Source organism: Mesoplodon mirus (genome assembly GCF_964341445.2).
Source record: "Mesoplodon mirus genome assembly, chromosome: 8".
Lineage (NCBI taxonomy): Eukaryota > Metazoa > Chordata > Mammalia > Artiodactyla > Ziphiidae > Mesoplodon > Mesoplodon mirus.
Genome location: NC_138984.1, coordinates 25,640,487 through 25,661,992, shown reverse-complemented (window position 1 = coordinate 25,661,992; position 21,506 = coordinate 25,640,487). Strand labels below are relative to the sequence as shown.

The following is a 21,506-nucleotide window of genomic DNA, read 5'->3' as shown; positions in this document are numbered from 1 at the left end:
ATTAAAAATTAAAGAGAAGAATAAAATTAAACTAAAATAAAAAAAAAATACTCAGAAGGCTTGGACAAGTGAGAAAGCATCTCTAAAATTTAAATAACAACTACACTGTAGAAACAAAATATCATTTCAAGGATGTTGTTTTCTCAACATAGTCCACTTTGTAATTAAATTCTTTTTCCATTTTCTAAAGACTAAATGTGTTTCCCACATTTCATTCAACTTATGAACATTATTTTATATTTTGGAAATCAAAGCTGTCCTCTAAATTTGCTTTGCTTTTAGTACTCAGACTTTTTTTCATGTGTTTTATATATACACATGCATGGAGAACTATAATATACAGATTTATAACGTGTGTGTGTACCCAAATGGGATGTAATTCACTCTCTCAGATCTTTGTTCCCATCATAACCACCCTTAGTTGTTGATTACAATGTGAGCATAAAAATACCTTGACTTAGATTTATAACACTTTATTCAATGGATAGTAAAAATTGGTTCCATATAGCATTTGAATAGATTATATCTCTCAACTATCCTTTTTTTTTTTTTTTTTTTTTTTGCGGTACGTGGGTCTCTCACTGTTGTGGCCTCTCCCGTTGCGGAGCACAGGCTCCGGACGTGCAGGCTCAGTGGCCATGGCTCACGGGCCTAGCCACTCTGCGGCATGTGGGATTTTCCCGGACCGGAGCACGAACCCGTGTCCCCTGCATCGGCAGGCGGACTCTCAACCGCTGCGCCACCTGGGAAGCCCTCTCAACTATCCTTTTTTATTAAGCACTTTTCCCCTTTACATTTTAGAACCTCTTACAGATATACCTGTTTTAATAGCAAAATTCAATGGACTTCCTGTGAACCATTATTATAGAATATTTAATGACAGTATTGACTTTAGGCATCTTTCGGACTTAAGTCGAAAAATTATCAAGGTCTCCTTATATAAATAAACTTTTAACTGTTCATAAACACTAATTTTGTGCAGATGAAATCTGAAGTAAAATAAAAACAGTGGCTTAATAAATATTAAAACATATATTTTTATTATGTGAATAAAATATTGACATTAGAACTTTAGAACAGTATCCTTCTGAGCCCCGATTATCTGTCCATTATTAACCAGCCTTTCATGTAGCATAGTGGACCAAATTCTAAAATATCAGCGCTGTGATGCTTTGTTCAAATGATAGCTCCAGAGACAAAACGAGAACCTCCTGGTAAAACAGTATTTGTATCCGATACACCGAAGTCATTACAAAGTTATTCAAGTCTATCTTTTAATTATGATAACATATGATCAAAAAGAAGGTTCAGTTTTATGGTTCACATCATGTACTCCACAACTGCCAAACACTAAAATTACTTTAAGTGACAGGCAGTTGAAAAATCAAGTTGTATACTTTAAAGCACAATCAGGGGTATTTTTCATTGAGCTTTCCTTTAGAATTTAAAGTGGAAAACCAATATTTCTAGAATCAGTAAATCAATGAGTCTGATGGCTATGACATAATGTACACATGATGCAGAGACCTGTAACTTTGAATATATACACCTACCTATAGAGTACTCTTCCACCAATGGTCACCAGGTTAGAAAAAACACTGAAGTCAGTCATGTTTGGGGGCCATGATTGTATGTTCAAGAAACCTACAAAAGATAAGGGCAGTAAAATAATTCAGAATATCATTGTCTCAGTAACAGTGTTTAATACCAATTATTCTTAAAATATGATGAAAATGGGAGGTAAGAAAAAGGCAGCAAATATTCCTAGTTTTGAACCATTCTGTATCACATTTCTTCTTCCAAGATTCAGTGTCTTACCCAAAGCTTCTGGGCTACAACACTCAATAGATGATGAATGTCAAAATAATGAACACCAAAAATATATACATACAGAATCACATAAGTGTATGGTTTAAAGATTTAGATGATTCTTAATTTGATTTATTCTTCTAAATGGAAAAATTATTTAGTCTAACTAGACAAAGAGTTTAATTTCTCTGAAATCTTTTGCCACCTTATCTGTACACTTACAACAGCTGTCTGTTTTGTATTCTAAGACATTTATGTATATGACTAAGCCTCCTTATTTGATTTTACATTCTCTGATAGCAAACCCATGTCTGATTCATGTCTATGGGCCCCATATCATCTACTATGACAGCTCTGAACATATTAGGTCCTCAATAAACACGTGCTAAATGAATCCTACCTGCTACCCATCCTCAATAGTACTTGTGAAAAGTAAACAGAAACACATGGGTTCAAAAATCCACTGACATTTCCAAAAACAGTAACATCAAAATTTCAAGGATTTTTTTTTAATTCCACAGATTTCAAAAGGTGCACAGATGCTAAGGAACTAAGACACCCATTATTTAAAATAATACGTGTTTTCAAAACTAGAATTTGCTTTGAAAATTCCAATACTATGTACTATTTTTAACAAAAGACTAAAATTCACATAGTTCATAGCACAACAAACTCACTTTAAAACTTACCTGTTATCTCTCGGACTGTCCGAAACACGTTCAGTTTCTCTGGGTCTATGGCTTCAATTGCATTGTAAGGGTCCCTAGGGGGGAAAAAAAAAAATGAAGCCGAACTTAAAATTAGATAAAGGGGTGAAAATGTGAGAAATGTGACAAAAATCATTTCATTCCAATTGAATTTTAATTAGCAATAGGAAGGTTAGCAATGTTTTATCTAGATTTTCTATGCTAGATGTGGAAGAGGATTAAAAGGTACTTTCAGGAAATTTTGATGACACAGAATATGAGTTCTTCATTGAAGGCTATTCTAGATCCAGAGGAACGGTTCAATTTGACTATCCTGAATAAACCTCCAAATATAGCAATTCCATCTATTAACCATTTTATTTTGCCTTTAAAATTTTATTCTCAATTGGAAAAATATACACTGCAAATAAATTATGTTATGGTGAGAATAATTGCCTTTTGGGTTCCTCAAAGCATACTAAATTGCTAACAGAACCTGTAATTTCATAAGAAGGGTGAAAAAAATACAGGAAGTAAACCTTTTTATTTTTCTGTATTTTCAAATTTATCTATCAGGGCAATCTTGTTCCTATCTGTTTATTTATGTACACTTTCATATGACAGGAACTATTTGCTTCCCTCTATATGAATCATACTAACATTTGAAAATAAAATTTACCACAAATTGAACAATATTCAAAATGTGTTGTAAATTTTGGGGATTTTTAAAAATACAATCTCCTAATGCATAAATATATTTTTTGTAATTAATGTTATTGATACATAAATGCCCTGTCTTTACAAAAATTAATATAAAATACCTTTAAAATTAAATATTTAATGGAATTTTTCAGAAGTTTTCATCTTAGGAAAATATTTTTCATTTATAACATCCTGCCCATACAAAATAATTACATTCTTGAATATTAAGCCAAATATAAACATAAGATTAAACATTTCTCAGTAATTCAAGCACTACTTTCAGATTTTCTTAAGTAATATGTAGTAGTTTTTCTAGGTTTTATTACTTTGAAAGGTGCTCTGTGCTATTCTGGGCAAGTAGAAACCTTATATTAACATATACTCTTCAGAGAAAAATTAAATTCCATTCATTGGTCATTTCTCCAAGAGAGATCAAACTTTCTAAAAACAAGGAATTAGGCTCTTTTAGAAGTTTGTATCCACCTTTAGCAATCAACTGAATTTTATCCTTGCACTGGATATCTGTTGTTTTACCAGTCTCTGAAAACCTTCTTTTTCACATGGGGAATAAACACTAAGATACATGATCCATTGGAGGCTATCAGTCAATGTGCTCCACAATCCCCTGACAAACAGATAAGCATATGACCTTTCTTCTAAGAATTTGATTCTGAATCCACTGGCATTTATTCATCCTGGCATTAAAGCCTTGAAAACATTCTCTATTAGTTCAGCAACCTTGATTTCTGGAACCACCTTTTACTGGCTCTCTCTGCTTGATTCATCAGCATATTTTCTATACTGTGAACCATCCAATGTCTTTTAAAAGAAAAAAAATCTTGCTTGATGAAATTACTGCTTCAAACTGAGAAAAACTAAGAAGTATAATCAATACATTGTGCTACTAGTTTAACATGGCATGTTATAGAAGGCTTGGAAATACTATAAATGAGTGTCTCCATAATTCACACATAAACAATTAAGATTTTCCTTAATGTGACATGAATATCTTTCAAAAGCTTAAAGTCTAAATTAATATTCTAGCAAACTTTCTCTATTTGTAACTGAAGATGTATAGAATGAATATCTATGCTTTTGGTGAAAATGGAGCCACAAAATTAGGTTCATCATGCGGGAAAATTCTAGTTGCTATCATTTTCTAACGTGCAAAGATGTCAGCATACACATGAAATAGCTCTGCAGTAGTAGAATGAACTTTCAACATTTGTTCTTTGATGAAAAGCAGTGTCTAGAATAGCTCTAGCCATATAATCAAATATTTCTGCTTTACTGAGAACACTCAAAGTTCAGGGCAAGCACACAGTAATGGGGTCAGTCCAAACCTTTACTGAGAACACTTCCAGGTTGCCAGGAATGAAATGAATTCTGGACTGTTCACATGAAGCCCAGTGGACCACAGAAATTTTATATGCTTAATTTTAGAGATTCAGGACTCTCATAAAATAAATTGACAGAATCCCACTTAACAACTTAAAAGTACCCCTAGGGTGCTCCACCCTACAGCCACTTGAAATCCATAGATTTTAAAATTGAGGACTTTCCTAGTTAAATTCAGGACCATGAAAAAAAACATTATGTCCACCCTATTATTGTGTTGGGTGATCCAAAATAAAGCTTAGGATAAAGAGAGAAAAACATATTTTCACAATTCCATAGAAATCACGTTATTTTTTTCACCAAGCTCATTATCTGTTTTCCATTGTCTATCATCATTACAGTCTATCATCTAAGTACGTTCTTGTTTGTGTCACACTGTGACACAGCATGAACATGCATATTTGGTGAGCATTTTGTTGCTCTAAGCATATTCACAGGAACATTATTAGACATGACAAGACATGAAAGGGGATCCTATGATAACCCTGAACACTGAATTTTGCCTGCAGTTCCCTTTCTAAATAAGGAAGTAAGAGTGCCTATTTTATTTCTAGCAATGGCGGTATCATGCTATAAACTGAACATTGATCTCTTTTATATGTTAACATTTTAGTTGACAACTTCACAGTAACTTTATTTTTTGCAGAAATTTGTTTTTGAAAAGTACACTCTTACTTAATTATGGATTTTTCGTTTCTATTAGTTTAAAGAAACACCCTAGCTATTTTAATCAAACCATATATCCTATTAAAAACTAGTTAGTAGAAGATTTAGGGTAATGGAAATTAAATTAAGTAAAAAAATTTGTTAATTTACTGAAAGTATTCTGTTTATAATAAATACCTCATGTTATTCATCTTTAAAATCTCTCTCTTTGTCCATATGCACACACATATTACATACATGAATACACATATGCCTATACATAAGTGTCTGAGACCTACTCAATTAACTTTATATCAATACTTTCCTAAAATGAAAGGGAAAGGCTTCAGAATATGTTTCTTGTTGGCATGAGACTTGGAATGAGGAACATATCATATTTCACATATATATTTGTCCTGGAAAATGCCTTATATATTATGCTTAAGACACAATAATATTAATTATAATGTTAAATTTAAGTGCTATAATTAAGGACAAATAATAGTCGTCTGAACTAGGAAGTATGACTTATTGTAAAGTAAGGATTGCCATGAAAATAACTTTGTCTTTATTTGGTTTCCAGTATTCTATGAAATATTATCTGTTGCACTATATGCTATGCTATATACTAGATATAGTCACTGATATTTTCCTCTTGAAGTGTTTTCTCCTTTTTTTTAACTTTCTTTTGTTTTTGGGGGGGTTAGTGATTTTTAACTTCTATTTTTGTTACTTTTCAATCTCACTCTTTTTTTTTTTTTTTTTTTTTTTTTTTGCTGTACGCGGGCCTCTCACTGCTGCTGTGGCCTCTCCCGTTGCGGAGCACAGGCTCCGGACACACAGGCTCCGCGGCCATGGCTTGCGGGCCCAGCCGCTCCGCGGCATGTGGGATCTTCCGGGATCGGGGCACGAACCCTTGTCCCCTGCATCGGCAGGCGGACTCTCAACCACTGCGCCACCAGGGAAGCCCTCAATCTCACTCTTTATCTCTCTCTCTCTCTCCCCTTTCCCTCCTTTACTCCTTTCCTTCCCCCACCCTTTTCTTTCCTTTTTTTATACCATTTATTAAGGTTTACTGTATGCTAGGCACTGGGCTGAACGCTTAAAAATTGTATATTTTGTTTTATTTTGAATCTCCACAACAACCAGAGGATGTAGGTATTTATTATTAACCCAGTTCTCAACTTTACATTGGAGCTGTTTGACATGGAAGCCACACAGCTCAATACAGATTGTCCATGGTGGAGCCGACTGAATGTGTCCCATCTCAAAATGATAGTACCACCCATCTCCAATAGATTGTTGCCATGTAAAATAAGAGTAATCACATGCACATATTTTTTAAAGAGACGTTAAAAATCTGGATCTTATTTAAAAAACAAAACAAAACAAGAAACACATCTTAGACCAAATATAACAGAAAGTGAATACATACTATTACAGTTTCTGGCACAGACCCATATTAAAAGCTATATTTTAAAGTAAAGAAATGCTTTATGTACTAAGACCTATGGTAATTTATTTGAATGGAAACACTTTGTTCTATTTCTCTTGTTGTTCCTATTTGACGTATTTATTCATAATGTGTTAAATAGTTTTGCTTCTAGAAATGATATATATTTAGAGTAATCTTTTGAATTGAAATATGTGAGTGATATTTTTTTATCTGTAGCCCGTAGCACTAATATTTAGGGATTAAGTAGTAATATACACAAATAGATAAAATATAAAGTAAAAATATTGATATTTTCATTGCAGTTGAAAGGATGCAAACTTGGTCATTTTCCCAGTTAAAAACAGCAGGTGGTTCTGTAATGAAGGGACCCAGAAAATGTTACAATTTTTATTGATGAAATGAAATTCATTTAATAGATTTATCACTAACTTCCCAAGTCTAAAACAGAAAAAGATGCAGCAGGGCAAAGAAAATACCTGAAAGCTCAGAATTTCAACTTACTGATTTGTTTTCTGTGAGATGCATTAATTTATGTTGTTTTGAACTAATTGGTTAGGAAATTGAATGAAATTCCCCACTTTGTCGACTGATACTGTTTCCCTAAACATATCCACAAATGTGCCAAGCTTACTGAAATCTATGGATTTGAGGGAAATGGCATATAAATACATCTTAGCTTATATATAAATCTATATTTTAAAATCTAAGTTGTCACCAAATTCATAATCTGGATGTACCCCCAAAATTTGGTTTACAATCACTGCTGGTGAAATCTGGCATTTGATTTTGTTGGAGGAAAGCATTAATGTGTAGTGGAACTCTGTGTCAAAAGGAATCAAACAGACAAAACTAAAGAATCTCTTAAGCTTTGTCTGCACTTTGTAAAACAATTTTCCACAAAAAATGTAATACTGACCCATGAATACCAGTGACAAGGAAGATCAAATTCCCATTGATTTTGGTGCAGTTTATGAATTTGTCAATATTACTAGAATCCACAGTCTGAGCTGACATCAATGATCCTGTGCCAATGCCATCACAAGCTGTAGAAACAAGATGCACAATTAGGGAACTGAGAAAATTTTTCTTTAGTCAATAAATTGTTGCATTTTTATTATAAAATAACAGTATTTTTTCATTATAAAATGAAAAAAAATATCATCACCTTTTGGGCAAATGTCAGTGCAAGGTTTACACATTTTAATCCCATTTTCTTCTACTTCCATCTTGGAACTAGGGCAGGCACGCACACAGGAACTGGAATCGACCACGAAGTTATCTGATAAAAAAAGGTAAAATTAACAATAATGTTGAGGTCCAGCAAAATATTTTAAAACAAGATACTTTAGGGATTGAAAATTATTTCCATTTGAAAATGATAGTATGTATGTTTCTTTCCCTAAAACAACTCTGTCTAAATATCTCCACCTGAAATAGCATCTACGAACACCTACATTCAAATCCAAGGGCAGTGTGTGTTAACAAGAACTGGTACTTGCTTGACTACTGCTCCACATTCTGAATTGCCCCCAAGATAATGAATTTCTTTTATAGACTTAGGAAACTGCATGACATTTAGTTTGTGTTTTTCAGTAGTTCCACTTCATTTCATGTCATGATGCAAGTTTGAAGTCTAAAAATACTTCAAGTTATATGAAGCACAAATGAAGCCTTGGATGAAGGGAGTGCACTTCATATCCGAGATGAAATGTTTAAAATGTGTTCATCTTTCAATGGAGTGCCATAGAAACTCTCCCATAGTTTTACATGAAGAAACAAAATGAAATTTGAAAGGGCAGTACTTTAGGAAAGGTATACTAAGTAAACCAGGAACATCTAATTACCTGACATGGTGAAATGTTTAGGAATCCAGTGGTCTGGAATATGCCAGAACATTCGCTCCCAAAAATAAGGACACATTTTTGCATCTAGAGCCTCCCACAATAAAGGGAAAACACAATACCTGCTAGGCTGCTTTGAGTTTTGAAGGCAGCATCTTTCCATGTTTGGGAAAACAGCTTCTGGCCCAACATTCAGTAGTCTAGAAGGCTTACAACATTGAAGAGGACCCAGAGCAGGAAAGGTACATGATGCAGGTACAGGCTGGGGTACAAGCAATTCTGCTACTTGGATCACAAAACCCAAGAGGCTCTATGACATTAGAAGTATCTCTGGTGGGAAAATGTGCCACGTGGAGTTATGGCAAGTCCCGACCAGAAAATCCCAGCTGAGACCTCTAGGAATTACACACCATTTAATAAACAACTCCTGACATACTTCTGAGTCCTGGCAGAGATAGACTACCTAACCATGAGTCACGGATTGATCTTGTAGCCAGAATTGCCCATCATACACAAGGTTTTGTTAAAAACCATCATAATGTTGAGCAGGTCCAACAGCAATCCATTGTAAGATGGAAGCAGTACAATTGGGATTGATGTGAGCAGGGGCAGACGCACAAGTAAACTGCATAAGCTGGTGGTCCAAACCCCCAAGTCATCCACCACTGTGCTGGCACCTTTCACTAAGCTCATACCCATGGCCACATGGGGACCAAGAGAGGGCACGTATGACAAGCTGACAGAGGAAGACAAAAACCAAGCTTGGGGTGTGTGTGCAAGCAGCTGAAAATGGATGGCAGCTGCCCTGCAGCCTCAGTCAGGAGTGGACTTGAAATACAGTGGCAAGGAAAAGTCCCACCAATGGGCATAGTTCTAGGTAGTGCAAATGATCCTTTACTTTGTAGGGAATAAATAGGAGTTTAGAATAAATATGAACTCATGAGCAGTGGCTTGCCCTGGGAGAAGAAGTACTGGAAAATCTGGAATTGGGATTGAAGGGAGTCTGGGTTAGAGGCATATATATGAATCCATGGGAGTGGGTATAAAGTGTGAAAATCATTCAATTCCAAGTTAATATCCACTAGGGGGCATCCACCACAAAAGAGACACTTTGCTGAGACTGCGTCACAGCCTGATCTCGCTTCATTTCCTTCCCTCATGGGTCTTGATTCTGAGAACACTTCTTAAACAACCATAGTTTCTGTCTCAAGGGAACCCAACCTGCAACAGGTGTAAACATCCTTTCTGCAAGGTCTTTAGGGATACCTTGTATTTAAAAACTTCCACATTTTTGCAGCAATTTATGCCAAGTGAAATTTTTAGAAAAGGTTATAAATATCTTCATTACCAGTTAGGTTCAGATTTTGCAGTCAAATTAGTTTCAAAAAATATTTGTTGTTTCGGGTTTTTGAATTTTAGAATTCTGAATTAGGAATTGTAGGCCAGTATTTAGAAACTGAACATCTATGTTTTTCTAAGACAGGTACAGTTTAGCAAACCATGCCTTATGATCAAGGTCCCTCAAAGATTTGAATTTTACATAGATAAATAATGAAGTTCTTTAAATTAATCTGTAATTGGATAGACCTAAACTAATCCATGAAAGGTAGTTTATGAGTTACCATATCTATGGTAACTGGGCATTTAATTTCAAAAACCAGTCCTAAGTATTTAGCCCCTTGTCAAAACTTAGGAGTTGAGAGACTTCAGATGAGACACTACAAAGGATGTAATAAAGAAAAGGAAAAGTCCCTAGCTCAGGTTTTTTCTTGTCTTCCACTCCAACCCAAGCCTTGGGCCTCAACCTCGGGGCTTGAATAAAAAGGAAAGCACCAAAAATCTCAAAAAAACATGGTTTTGACTACCTTTGGGGCAAGCCACCATAATATGAAGTAATAGAGCAGGAGGACATTTGTCTAAGAAAATGAAAAAAATCATCATCTAGCCACATTCTACAATACTCTCAAGCCCCGTATTTTGCAAGATAGTAGATGGGGAAATATAGGGTAACTTTAGATGAGAAGTTGTTAGATCAAAAACATAACTTTGGATATAAAATTGTTTAAGATGGAAAAATCTCTACTATCCTAGAGTTAGTGTGTCTGTGATTTTAAAATGGTAACTTAGAGCCATGTTACATATATATATATATATATATATATATATATATATATATACTCATAATTATTCTTTTAACCAATATAAAATATTTAATAATAATGGCTGGAATCATCATTGCTTTCAAAGACTTGTTTTTACATACTATTCCTCTGAACCCTATCACCTATCCCTTTGATCTTTATAATGTATATGGGAAAGAGAGAGGGTACATATGATTATCCACATTTTAAAGAGGAGGAAATAGAAAACTAAATAGTTCATCTAAAATCACACGACTAACAAGTGAGCAAAGTTATAACCAAAGCCACTCTAATACCATGTCCCTTATACTTCATACTTCATCACGTGGACAAAGCAAAACAGAAACAAAAACACAATATCTGTGTGCTGTAGAATGTAAAGTCTTCTTTTAATTGAGTATGTGGATAAAAGTAGTAATTTTTTTTTAGCCTTCCAGTAAGTACAACATTGAAGAACTCTCTCATTTGTCTTTTCAAGCAAAGAAACTGACTTGAACAAGTATTGAGACATATACTATTCTTGATGAAAGCTAAATTGCTCATTTTGAATCCCCAGGATTAGTTATCAATTTGATAAAGGCCCCTTAACATGCCCTTTATATCCACTGTTATTGTTTAACATTGGATTTGATGTTAAAACTATAATGCTATATATTCTATTACAAATAAATAATAATAAATAATTTTAGGTGAAAATGCATTGTTATTAGAGTAGATCTCTTTCATTACATAGCTTGCTGCTACTTAACTAATCACTCTTCTGAGGAACAAAATCGTGTGCAAAACCACTGACATATAGTGAAAATATTGAGTTTAGAAGTCAATGAATGACACTGTACTATAACTTCAAATATGCCACTACTTTGCTGAGACTATGAACCAATCACTTCAATTTTTTGAATTTTAATTTTCTTATTTGTGAAATGATAATAATAGTACCCATTCTCAAGTAATTCACAATATTGTCACAATTTTGAAATTCAATAAACTTACATGAAATTCCTCTGTTCTTAAATGATGAGCTAATTGATTTGGCTCTTCTTATCCTGTTACTTACGTGGGCACTTCTTGACACAAAATGCTCCATAGGTGTATTTTGCATTGAAGTTATGCTCCAGTTGAAAGGTTGTTGGATTGTAGACAAACGTTTGTGGACACTGAGTAACACATGCTCCGCTATCATTGAAGTTCATGCAGGCCTGCAACACAGCAAAGATTAATTTTGTTTTAAAAATAAACTTCATAATATTTGTTAAAGGGACACTGCTACAACAGTTCTGTGATAGGTTGTATTGTTTACTCAGCGTACATCAATTTCATAAAAACTGGAAAATCTGATAACTTCCTAGTTGTAAGGGCTTATTTTTTAACTTCATATTTGTTTTGTACTTCTCAATTTTACAAAACTATTTTTCTAATATCAGTAAATACACCATCTACAGTTATTGATGTTCCAATTGCTTGGTATCTATCCACTGATTTCTAAACTTGACAATTGGTTTAAATTATTAAAGTTAGATAATAGTGAAAACTTATTTAAGCTTACCCTTATCCAAAGGGTTTATGTTGAGTCTTAGAGTCTGGCAGCGACAACTAAATCTCCATTTGTACAGGCTAGACTTTCCTTAAAGCTGGTTTGGAGAGTTCAGTGCCTTAAGTGATATGGTAAGTCCATTCATCACCATTGTATAGTGAGAAAATGTGATGGTCATTCAAACTGGACTTAAAGAAAAGTCTCTGGCAGGTGACTAGTCAAGTGTAAATGTAGGGGGTACGATGCCAAAATGTAAAGAAGTAGCTATACTTAGCCCATAATTAAATAATATGATACCATTTCCTATATGGTCTTTTTCATAATGTCATACCATTTACTAAAAGTCACCAGTTCAAGTAAATTTGTTTCTGCTGACATATATTTGTATTGAGAACCTCAATTTGTTAATATGTTCAAATGCATTTGAGAATGATTAAAAACAATTGTACCACCTAAGAGTTAGGTATTTGATATGAAAAGAGAACATATGTATAAGTACATAAAAACATGTGATTAGCAAAACAGGGGATGAACTAATTATTTTAATTTAACAATTTAAACATTCATAGGAATAATTTAGGTCTTGGAAGGCAAGCTAATGTGAACTCAAGCTATATTTTACATATCATCATAGATTGTATGCATGCTTATTAATAAGCACTAATTTATTCTGTTTCCTCAATACATTTTCTTAATCAGTTGTTGTTTTAGCAAGCACTTTATCACAAACATGACAATTCCCTGATGATGGTCTACGAGATGCATAATCAGAACGAGATTCACTGATAATACATTATTCACTAAGATGACACTCTCCAGGAAGAATCTATTAAAAACCAATCTAGGAAACTCAGTATGTTTTAATTTATGGGTATAAAACTTCATGTGTCCTCATAATTGCTTTACTAATATATTTTATACAGTGTTGTGCACAGATTGCTTGGCAACAAAGGGACATAAGCCAGAGAAATCAAACAAGTTTACCTTCCAGACAGCATACAATACAACATAACTTACACCAAGGTATTGGTCTGGCATTCTTGAACATTCTGTACTAAATGCCAAAATGGAATCACTGGACCATTCCATAAAAGTAATGAAATGAGAATTCTGAAGCTCACTCAGCACTCTGCTTATTGTGATAATGGAACCATGAAAAAAATGCAGTGAAGTTTCTAAGTGAAAGTTAACATCAATTGTTGGTGTTTATTGTTGCTACTGTTTTGAAATTACTGTTTTGAAACACTTGTTCAGCATCGTCCAGATCAAGCTTCAATCCCATGTCTGGTGATAGGCAAGGGAAAAGGTCTCAGTTCAAGATCTGCTGAGCATCTTCTGTATACTTTTTTGTTTGTTTGTTTTGTTTTGTTATTCTTCTGTATACTTTTAACATTTTTCTTCTCTTTTCTTCTTCCTTCCTACTCATTTCTGCAATACACACTTTTGTTTCACTATAAAATTAGGATAGACAATAAGTTTCTTGTGACATTAAGAAAAGTAAGAAATTACTATGTATCTACATCATAAGAGCTATAATCTATAATTTGCTTATTTCCAGATTTAAGTGCCAAATTGAAAAAAAGACTCAGTTCTAAATATATCTGTGTATTCTCTGGATATTTGAGAGGGTAAAAAAGTAAATAAATTCCTGTGTGCGTTTTTAGCAACAAAAATAGTTTATTATTTTATGATTTTTAGCTTAAAATGAAACTAATGCTCTGTGTGTATGAAATATCATTAACTATAGCTCACAGAATTGCCTGCATGTATTCAAAAGAATAGAAAGACCCTTATCAGGGATATCAAAATGTAATTAAAAAGTGGCCCCTACAAGCTATAAATGTTAATTTTGAGGACATAAAATTGTCCTCTTCTAAAATAAAAATCATACAGATTAGCATATAAATTGCTTTAAACATGCATTTGTAAATCTTATAAATCTTGAATAATATTAGCTTGTAAACAATATAAACTGTATAACAGTTAAATTCATAAATTTATGTGCTTTAATCTTGAAATTTATATTTGAGAAATAAAATGCAAGTGCCCCCACTCAGAAGACTTGACTCAACGATGCAACAACACACATAGGTAATCACTGTAAATTCTGGAAGGATGCTGTTAGCTTTTTAAAAGATATCTCAATATGTTCTCCTTCATGTTGTCCAATAAACCTCACTCATAATATAAATTATAATCAGAAAGACATAATTCATTTAGTAGAACAGAACAATCCTAGTTAATTAATAGCCACCCAGTGAGGGAATGGCTTCTAGGAAGTCAGAGCATCTTTCTTAATCCTAAAATGGCAAAATTTGGTCTTATCTTAATAAGATATTAAAGACTCAATGTGTCTGAGTGAAACCAGGATGGAGGGGAGGACCAGAGAGTGAAAGGGAGAGCTGCCAGACTTACAAAGCAGTCGGTGTCCTTAGGTCCCGAGCAGCCTCCAGCACATTCTCGGTGACAGCAGTCACTAACGTAGGGTCCATAGCATCTGCCATCACACTGTTCTGCACAGACAGTCCTTGTCACTGCAGAAGACAGAGATAGGTCCTCATCAAAGTCAGCCACCAAGAGAAACTTCTAAGGGGATTTGGAGTAGCTGAGAAAAGCTGAGCCTTGGAGAAACAATGTACTCAACTGTCATTGACTCAGCTCAGCAAACATTTACTGAAGGAAGTCTGCAACTGATCAAAATTACTGCATAACACCCTTCAAAATTAATACATGAACTTGTTTTCTATATTCTTTCTTGTTCCAGCAAATACTTAAAGGCTTTACAAAACTCACACAACTTAGCAAGAAATAATCAAATTTAGAACAACTGAATGCGACATTTAGGCAGGTTGTGAAGGATGGAGTCAGCAGCGAAGTCAACTTACAGTGTGCACAGTGAGGGCCTGCAGCGGGAGGTGTCCCCAGGAGTAAGTGCAAGATTTTTGGTAGTCAATGCAGAAAGGGGAACAGAAACTTTTACATGATTCACATTATATCATTCCTATCAGATACATCGATGATAGATAGGTGATAAAATGGATGTGTGACTGACAAATAAATAGGTAGGTAGGCCGGCGGACAAAGAGAGATAGGTAATGGATCTGTAGTAGCACAACTGTTTCTATTCCTGAGATTTAAGTGAAATTTCTACTAAGATTTCTGAAAAAGGAGGGACTTGTGTAAAGAAGAGTGCAACACCACTGAAGAAAGGAAAGGATGGAGGAGGAAAAGAAGGAAGGAGGAAAGGAATAGAGGGAGGGAGGAAGATATATTCATAACAAACACAACAAAAACTTCTATTAGTTCTTTCTTATAACATCCTTCAATCCAAGCTGACAGCAGTATGTCAAGGTATACATTGGACATCAAAATTATAGTATTGAGGGACACATTTATGCTTATCACACTTATTCCAAAGATATATTTTAAAAGTATTTAGAGAAATGAATTTTACAGCATATGTGTAGCACATCATTTCTTTGCTTCTGTATTGCCACTTCAGCCTTGTTTCTTCCCACCTTTTGAGTTCTTCAAAGCTTCCTTCACTGCTATTATAGCAAGACACCACTCTAGTGTTCCTCAGAGCTGGTCTTCACAATTTTCGTTGGGCTAAGGGCTCATATACCTGGATGAAATCATTCATCTCTACTTTGCATACTACCTATAGGTAGATAACATCAAATCCAGATCTGAATTCTCTATTGAGATGCAACATGTATTTCTAGATGTCTACAAAAGTTCTCATTTAGATGTACAAAATGGAATGTATCATTTCCCCACCTCCACCATCGAGTATGTCTCTCTTATTTGTTCCCTTACCTCAATTAATGATAGTACCATCCATCCAGTAGCTCAACTAAAATTTGGGGACATGTTTTCTATTTCTCCTTTCCCCTCACCCTCACTTCTCATACCTAATAAAAATCCCAAATACTAGCAATAGATGTTTATCATTACTGTCTTTCCTCTCTACTCTAACTTTGTTCTGAGACTTAGCTCTAAATTATTACATAGACTTCTAAAAGATTTCTCAGATCACAATCCTCTATGCCACTCTAAAAGTAATGATTTGAAAATATGGGCCACTGCATATAAATCAGTGTTGTTTCACAGTATGAAGCTTACTTCCCATCTCTGCACTAGAGGAGTAAACCCTTAACAAGAAATAAAAGTCCTCTATCAATTGACCACCATTTCTACGGGCATCTCTCACTACTCTCACCATGATCTTCACATCCAGACAGAGAAATACCATTTGTTGGTCCCCAGTTCCTTTCATGGTACTCAACTGTAATTTTCACTGCCTTTTCACAATGCATTCCTTCATGATGAAAAGAACCATATCTGCCTTCTCTGTCTAGCAAATACTAATTCATAAGATCCACTTAAGGTGCCATTTTGCTCTGAAACCTTTTCAGACACATCTCCACCCTGAGTTAATCTGACACACTTGCTTCTGAGCAAGTAAGCAGATGAATTAAATCTACTCATTAACTCTTCATATTCATACATGTGCTTACATTAACATTCCTATCTTTTAACCAATTGTTATATTTATTTAGATGTCCTAATTAGTAATTAATACCATATAAGGAAACACTTAATAGACACTTTTGGAAAGAACAGATTCAAATATAATTCCTCTCTTCCAGATTCAACAAGGCTCTTTTGATGTATTAAGAGTTGCTCATTGAAATGGCAGACATATGTTAAGTAATCAACATATGACTAGATTTGAAGTCAGTGTTATCACAGGACAGTCTACTAATTTGCTTTTAGTTGACAGACTTTGCTCAACTGGAAAATAGCATGAAGTGAGACAGCAATCACATCCTATAAATCATATCATGTTTTAATCCTAGACATATATGTCTAAGTGTTAATTTCTCTTTTTAACTCTAGGGTAATTTAAGATAATTTAAGATAACTATACAAAATGTTTCAATTTCTCTTTATTTATATACATTGGTCTGTCCTACTAAATGAGGAAATTAATGTATATAGTATTTAAAGAAATAACCATGATTTTATTTATCTATTTATTTATTTATTATTTACTTATTTACTTTCTTTTTGGCGGTACGTGGGCCTCTCACTGTTGTGGCCTCTCCCGTTGCAGAGCACAGGCTCAGGATGTGCAGGTTCAGTGGCCATGGCTCACGGACCCAGCCGCTCCGCTGCATGTGGGATCTTCCCAGACCAGGGCACGAGCCCGTGTCCCCTGCATGAGCAGGCAGACTCTCAACCACTGTGCCACCAGGGAAGCCCCATGATTTTATTTTTATAAATTATTTATTAAATGTTCATAAGATAATTTCTCTCATTGAGTACACTATTTAAATATAAAAACAATGTTAGAAAAAGAATCTAACATAGTACAACCTTAGGTTCAATAATAATAATTATACTGTGAACTTTTTTTTTCTTTTTTTTTTTGTGGTACATGGGCTGTGGCCTCTCCTGTTGCAGAACACAGTCTCTGGATGTGCAGGCTTAGTGGCCATGGCTCACGGGCCCAACCGCTCCGCGGCATTTGGGATCTTCCTGGACCGGGGCATGAACCCATATCCCCTGCTTCGGCAGGTGGACTCTCAACCACTGCACCACCAGGGAAGCCTATACTGTGAACTTTTAAAACATGTATTCAAATTATTCAATCATATGTGTTGTCAACTATAAATTTTTCAAAATAGAAATTTCTTCCATACAGTGGTTACCTGTCCCACATTTTCTCAGGACATTTTGATGTTAGAGATGCCATTCCATTTCAGGAACATGAAAAGAAACATCCTTCTAAGTCATTATTTTTTAAAATTTTGATTTAAGATATTAAAAGGGAATTCTGGGATTTGTTTCAAAAGCAGTCTACGATTGATTTTTTTCAAAAGGTAAGATACATTTAACACTAAAAAAGCACTATTTGTTATCATAGTTTTCATATGCCTAAAGTTCAGTAAGCATGAAACATATTTAGAAATCTTTGCTTGACAGATAATAAGTAAGCAAAAGAACAAAGCAATAAGCTTAATCTCTAAATAATGATGAGACGCTGTTAAGAAACATTTCTTCACATTGTTATGAGTTTTGTTTCCAGAAAGAAAACTTTCCCTTTGTAGAGTCTGTTTAATGGCACTTGCTGATTAATAAGCATTACTTAATATGAATTAAACACATCAAACTATAGTCATATTTTATTATGATGGAGACACAAAACAAAAAACAGGTCCTGAAATCAATGAGATAATTCACTTAGCCTCCATGGGAACATTAACTTATAATTGCTGTGGTTATTTTAATTTCCATCCTTGCTTGACTATTATTTCATTAGATTTTTCCCCCTATATTTATTATCTTTTCTAAATTGCTTCATTGGGTACATTACAATATTTGGGTTGAATTTTTACTAGTTTGTTCTTTAGTGGTACATCACTAACTCTGATTGTTTAACATAAAAGATAAAACCTGGGAAATTAAAATGCTTATTATATTAGGGTCAGTAAATTTGGAAATGGGGATTCATTCAAAATATCCATGAGAATCAGATGGATATTGGGTCCTTAACATTTAAGGAACCAAGTATTCTGTAGTAGTAAAAGGATGCTGCTGAGAGAATACCTATCATCTCAAAAAAACTAAAGTATTTATAAGTAGGTTTATTACATCAGCATTTCACTAATAAAAACAAGGGCTTAATTACTTCTTAAAATATAATAATAACTACCCTTAAAGTTACTCCCTTAGAGGAAATTAATTTTATTTGAAGAACTTTAGCAATTTACTAATAAAATATTTAGTTACTTCTTAATCAAATATTTACTGTTACTTCTTATGAGTTACAATAGGAAAATGAGCATTCATAAATGATGCAAAACAGAACACTGACATCACAGTGACTAAACAAAAGGATCTCTGCCCATTAAAAAACAAATGAGGTAAATTTAGGCAAAGCCTTTGCTTTTTCTTCCTACGTTTCACACCCGGCCCCTTTTTTCCTCCTTCCCATCCATTCCTCCCTCATCATCTCCTCCATCTTCGCACCCTCAGTGCCTTCTGCTTCTGTTCACTTCCTCTACCCAGTGGCTCTGAACTAGGCTTTCTATTAGATCATTGAACAGGATTCTTGCATCAGTGAAAATTTTGATTTAGTTGATAATCAGTGGGGCCCAAGATTTTCCATTCTAATGAACTCCCAGGTTATGTCACTGCCTACTAGTCCACAGACCTCATTTGGAGTAGCAGGATAGAGAGTACTTTAAAAGAAAATGCCTGGGAATCACCTAATTCCTATTAAATCAAAATTACCTGCCACGTTCTAGGATTTGATACTTTTAATAAGCTCCCCATGTGATTTCCAATATGCAGTCTAGAGCTGAAAACCATTATTCTATCCAGTGAAAATGGGAAAAACTCTAGGTTATTTCCAGCATTTGATTGATTGACTAATTATTATTTGTCTGAGATTTAATCACACTGACTGTCCTCTTCCTTTAATTTCCTATTGGTGTTGTTAAGCCCTCTATCACTAATAGGGAGATTAAGCAAACACAACTGATGTGCAAGCAGGTAGGAAAATGTGGGAAGAAAAAGACCTAAAGTGGGAACAGAAATATTGTTTGGCTAATTCTGAAGGCAAAACTTTCAGATAAGTAAGAGACAGTCAGAAAACTGTTCCTTTCTCTTATCCAGCAGCTGTTTACATGACAAGTATCCTGAGCAGCCCCCAATTACAATGCTAAGCATATTTTAAAGCATGCTTATTTTTATTTCATTCTATTTCTGTTAGTATTCAATGACCTGCACCTCTATGCTGCCTAGATTATTTCTGTTTATTGACCAAATTTTGACAAAGCTGTGTCCGTGAAACACATTGTGTCCATTAAATAGATGGTACTTCAGTGGAATGGTTTTAGTGTTAGGCTGTTTTCAGTTACAAACTTGGAGGTTTGAGCAAGAAGAAAAATGCTTGGGTTAAAGCAGAGGTGATTTGGGTTGGATGTGAAGAAGTTATTGACTATTAGAGTGATAAAAACACTGTAATGAGCCCCTGAATGGGCTTCTTGAGTCTTTATTTGTCAGTATTTAAGGGAAATCTCTTCTGAATGCTTTAGACCTCCACTAAATTAAAGACAGTGGGCTTGATGAAATGCTCTCTAGAGGTACTCTCTAGTTCTACAATCTAATATTTATTCTTATGAGTCATGAAATTGTGACCATCCACCCCCCCCACCGCAAAATGAACGTTTTGGGTTTTGTAACATGCTTCTAGAAAGCTATTATCATCAGAATCGACTTTAAATGAAGCAAATAAAGCTCATAGACCATTCAAGAATATTACTTGCAGAGCATGCTGAAATGTGTAGAAAATCAGGTTTAATGACACTAACACTAAACTATATACCACTATTAATTTTCCCAGGAGAGACTAATTGGACACATCTGTGTGTCCAGTTCCTGAAAGACTGTAAGAATTACATAGAAAGATGCCTGGTCCTCTTCCTACTTTCTGATTGAATAAGTGTAGGGAAGGGACCAGAAAATTCATTTTTTTTATTGGGAGACCGAAGGTTTTCAGAAGTAGCCTTTATAAACCAATATTTTAATACCTCTCCTCTAAGATACTCTCTCCTTCTTATTGTGTGGCTACTGCAGGAAGGGTAAAGCATTTATTTAGATGGGAAGGCAGAGATGGAGATAGGTCTTAAACTGGACTGCTGCTTCCTATCACATTAGATCACAGAATAACTGACAATAATTGTTGCCACACAGAGTTAAGCCTCAGGTTACATAAATACTATATCCTGATCTGGACAGGGAAGGAATTTTGAATTTTAGTAATTTAATATTTCATCAATTATTTTAACCAGTAGCATAAGGCCTAATGCATTGAAAAAAAGGCTAAGTAGAATTATAAAAACATATCTGGGCTTTCTAAACTACCACAGTTATACCCATTTTCACATCACAGAAGAAAATATAACATTATCTTTTATTTCTAATTAGTCTGGTGATATCTACTCCAAAGGAACTGACCATTCATACCATAAGGTGAACACCACTACAAGTATTATAATGGTTTAATCTTATATGCAATAACTGCTACAATTCAGCTGAAAAACATGGCAGATACCTGCAAAGCCCTTACTGAAACTGACATTTAGAGTCAGTAAAAGTATGCCTAAATTTGGCAGCTACTAATCAGGTTTGACCCTTGTCCCAGTTAATTCCCTGGTGACCCATGGGCTATGACATGATAATATTGCTAGTTATGTCAAATAGGAAAGAAATGTTGTCTAA

The 21,506-nt window shown here is 34.5% G+C and overlaps 1 protein-coding gene across 2 annotated transcripts in view; it reads right to left on the bottom strand.

Annotated features, from left to right (window-relative positions):
- Positions 1-21,506, bottom strand: part of ERBB4 (erb-b2 receptor tyrosine kinase 4) — a gene marked incomplete at both ends in the record, with an annotated part of 1,148,799 nt that overhangs the window by 306,547 nt on the left and 820,746 nt on the right. For both annotated transcript variants that reach the window (XM_082631569.1, XM_082631570.1), the window contains 6 exons: positions 1,554-1,644; positions 2,499-2,572; positions 7,613-7,739; positions 7,862-7,975; positions 11,736-11,877; positions 14,628-14,746. In XM_082631569.1, coding sequence (XP_082487695.1) covers positions 1,554-1,644; positions 2,499-2,572; positions 7,613-7,739; positions 7,862-7,975; positions 11,736-11,877; positions 14,628-14,746 — 667 coding nt within the window. The remainder of the gene's footprint in view (positions 1-1,553; positions 1,645-2,498; positions 2,573-7,612; positions 7,740-7,861; positions 7,976-11,735; positions 11,878-14,627; positions 14,747-21,506) is intronic.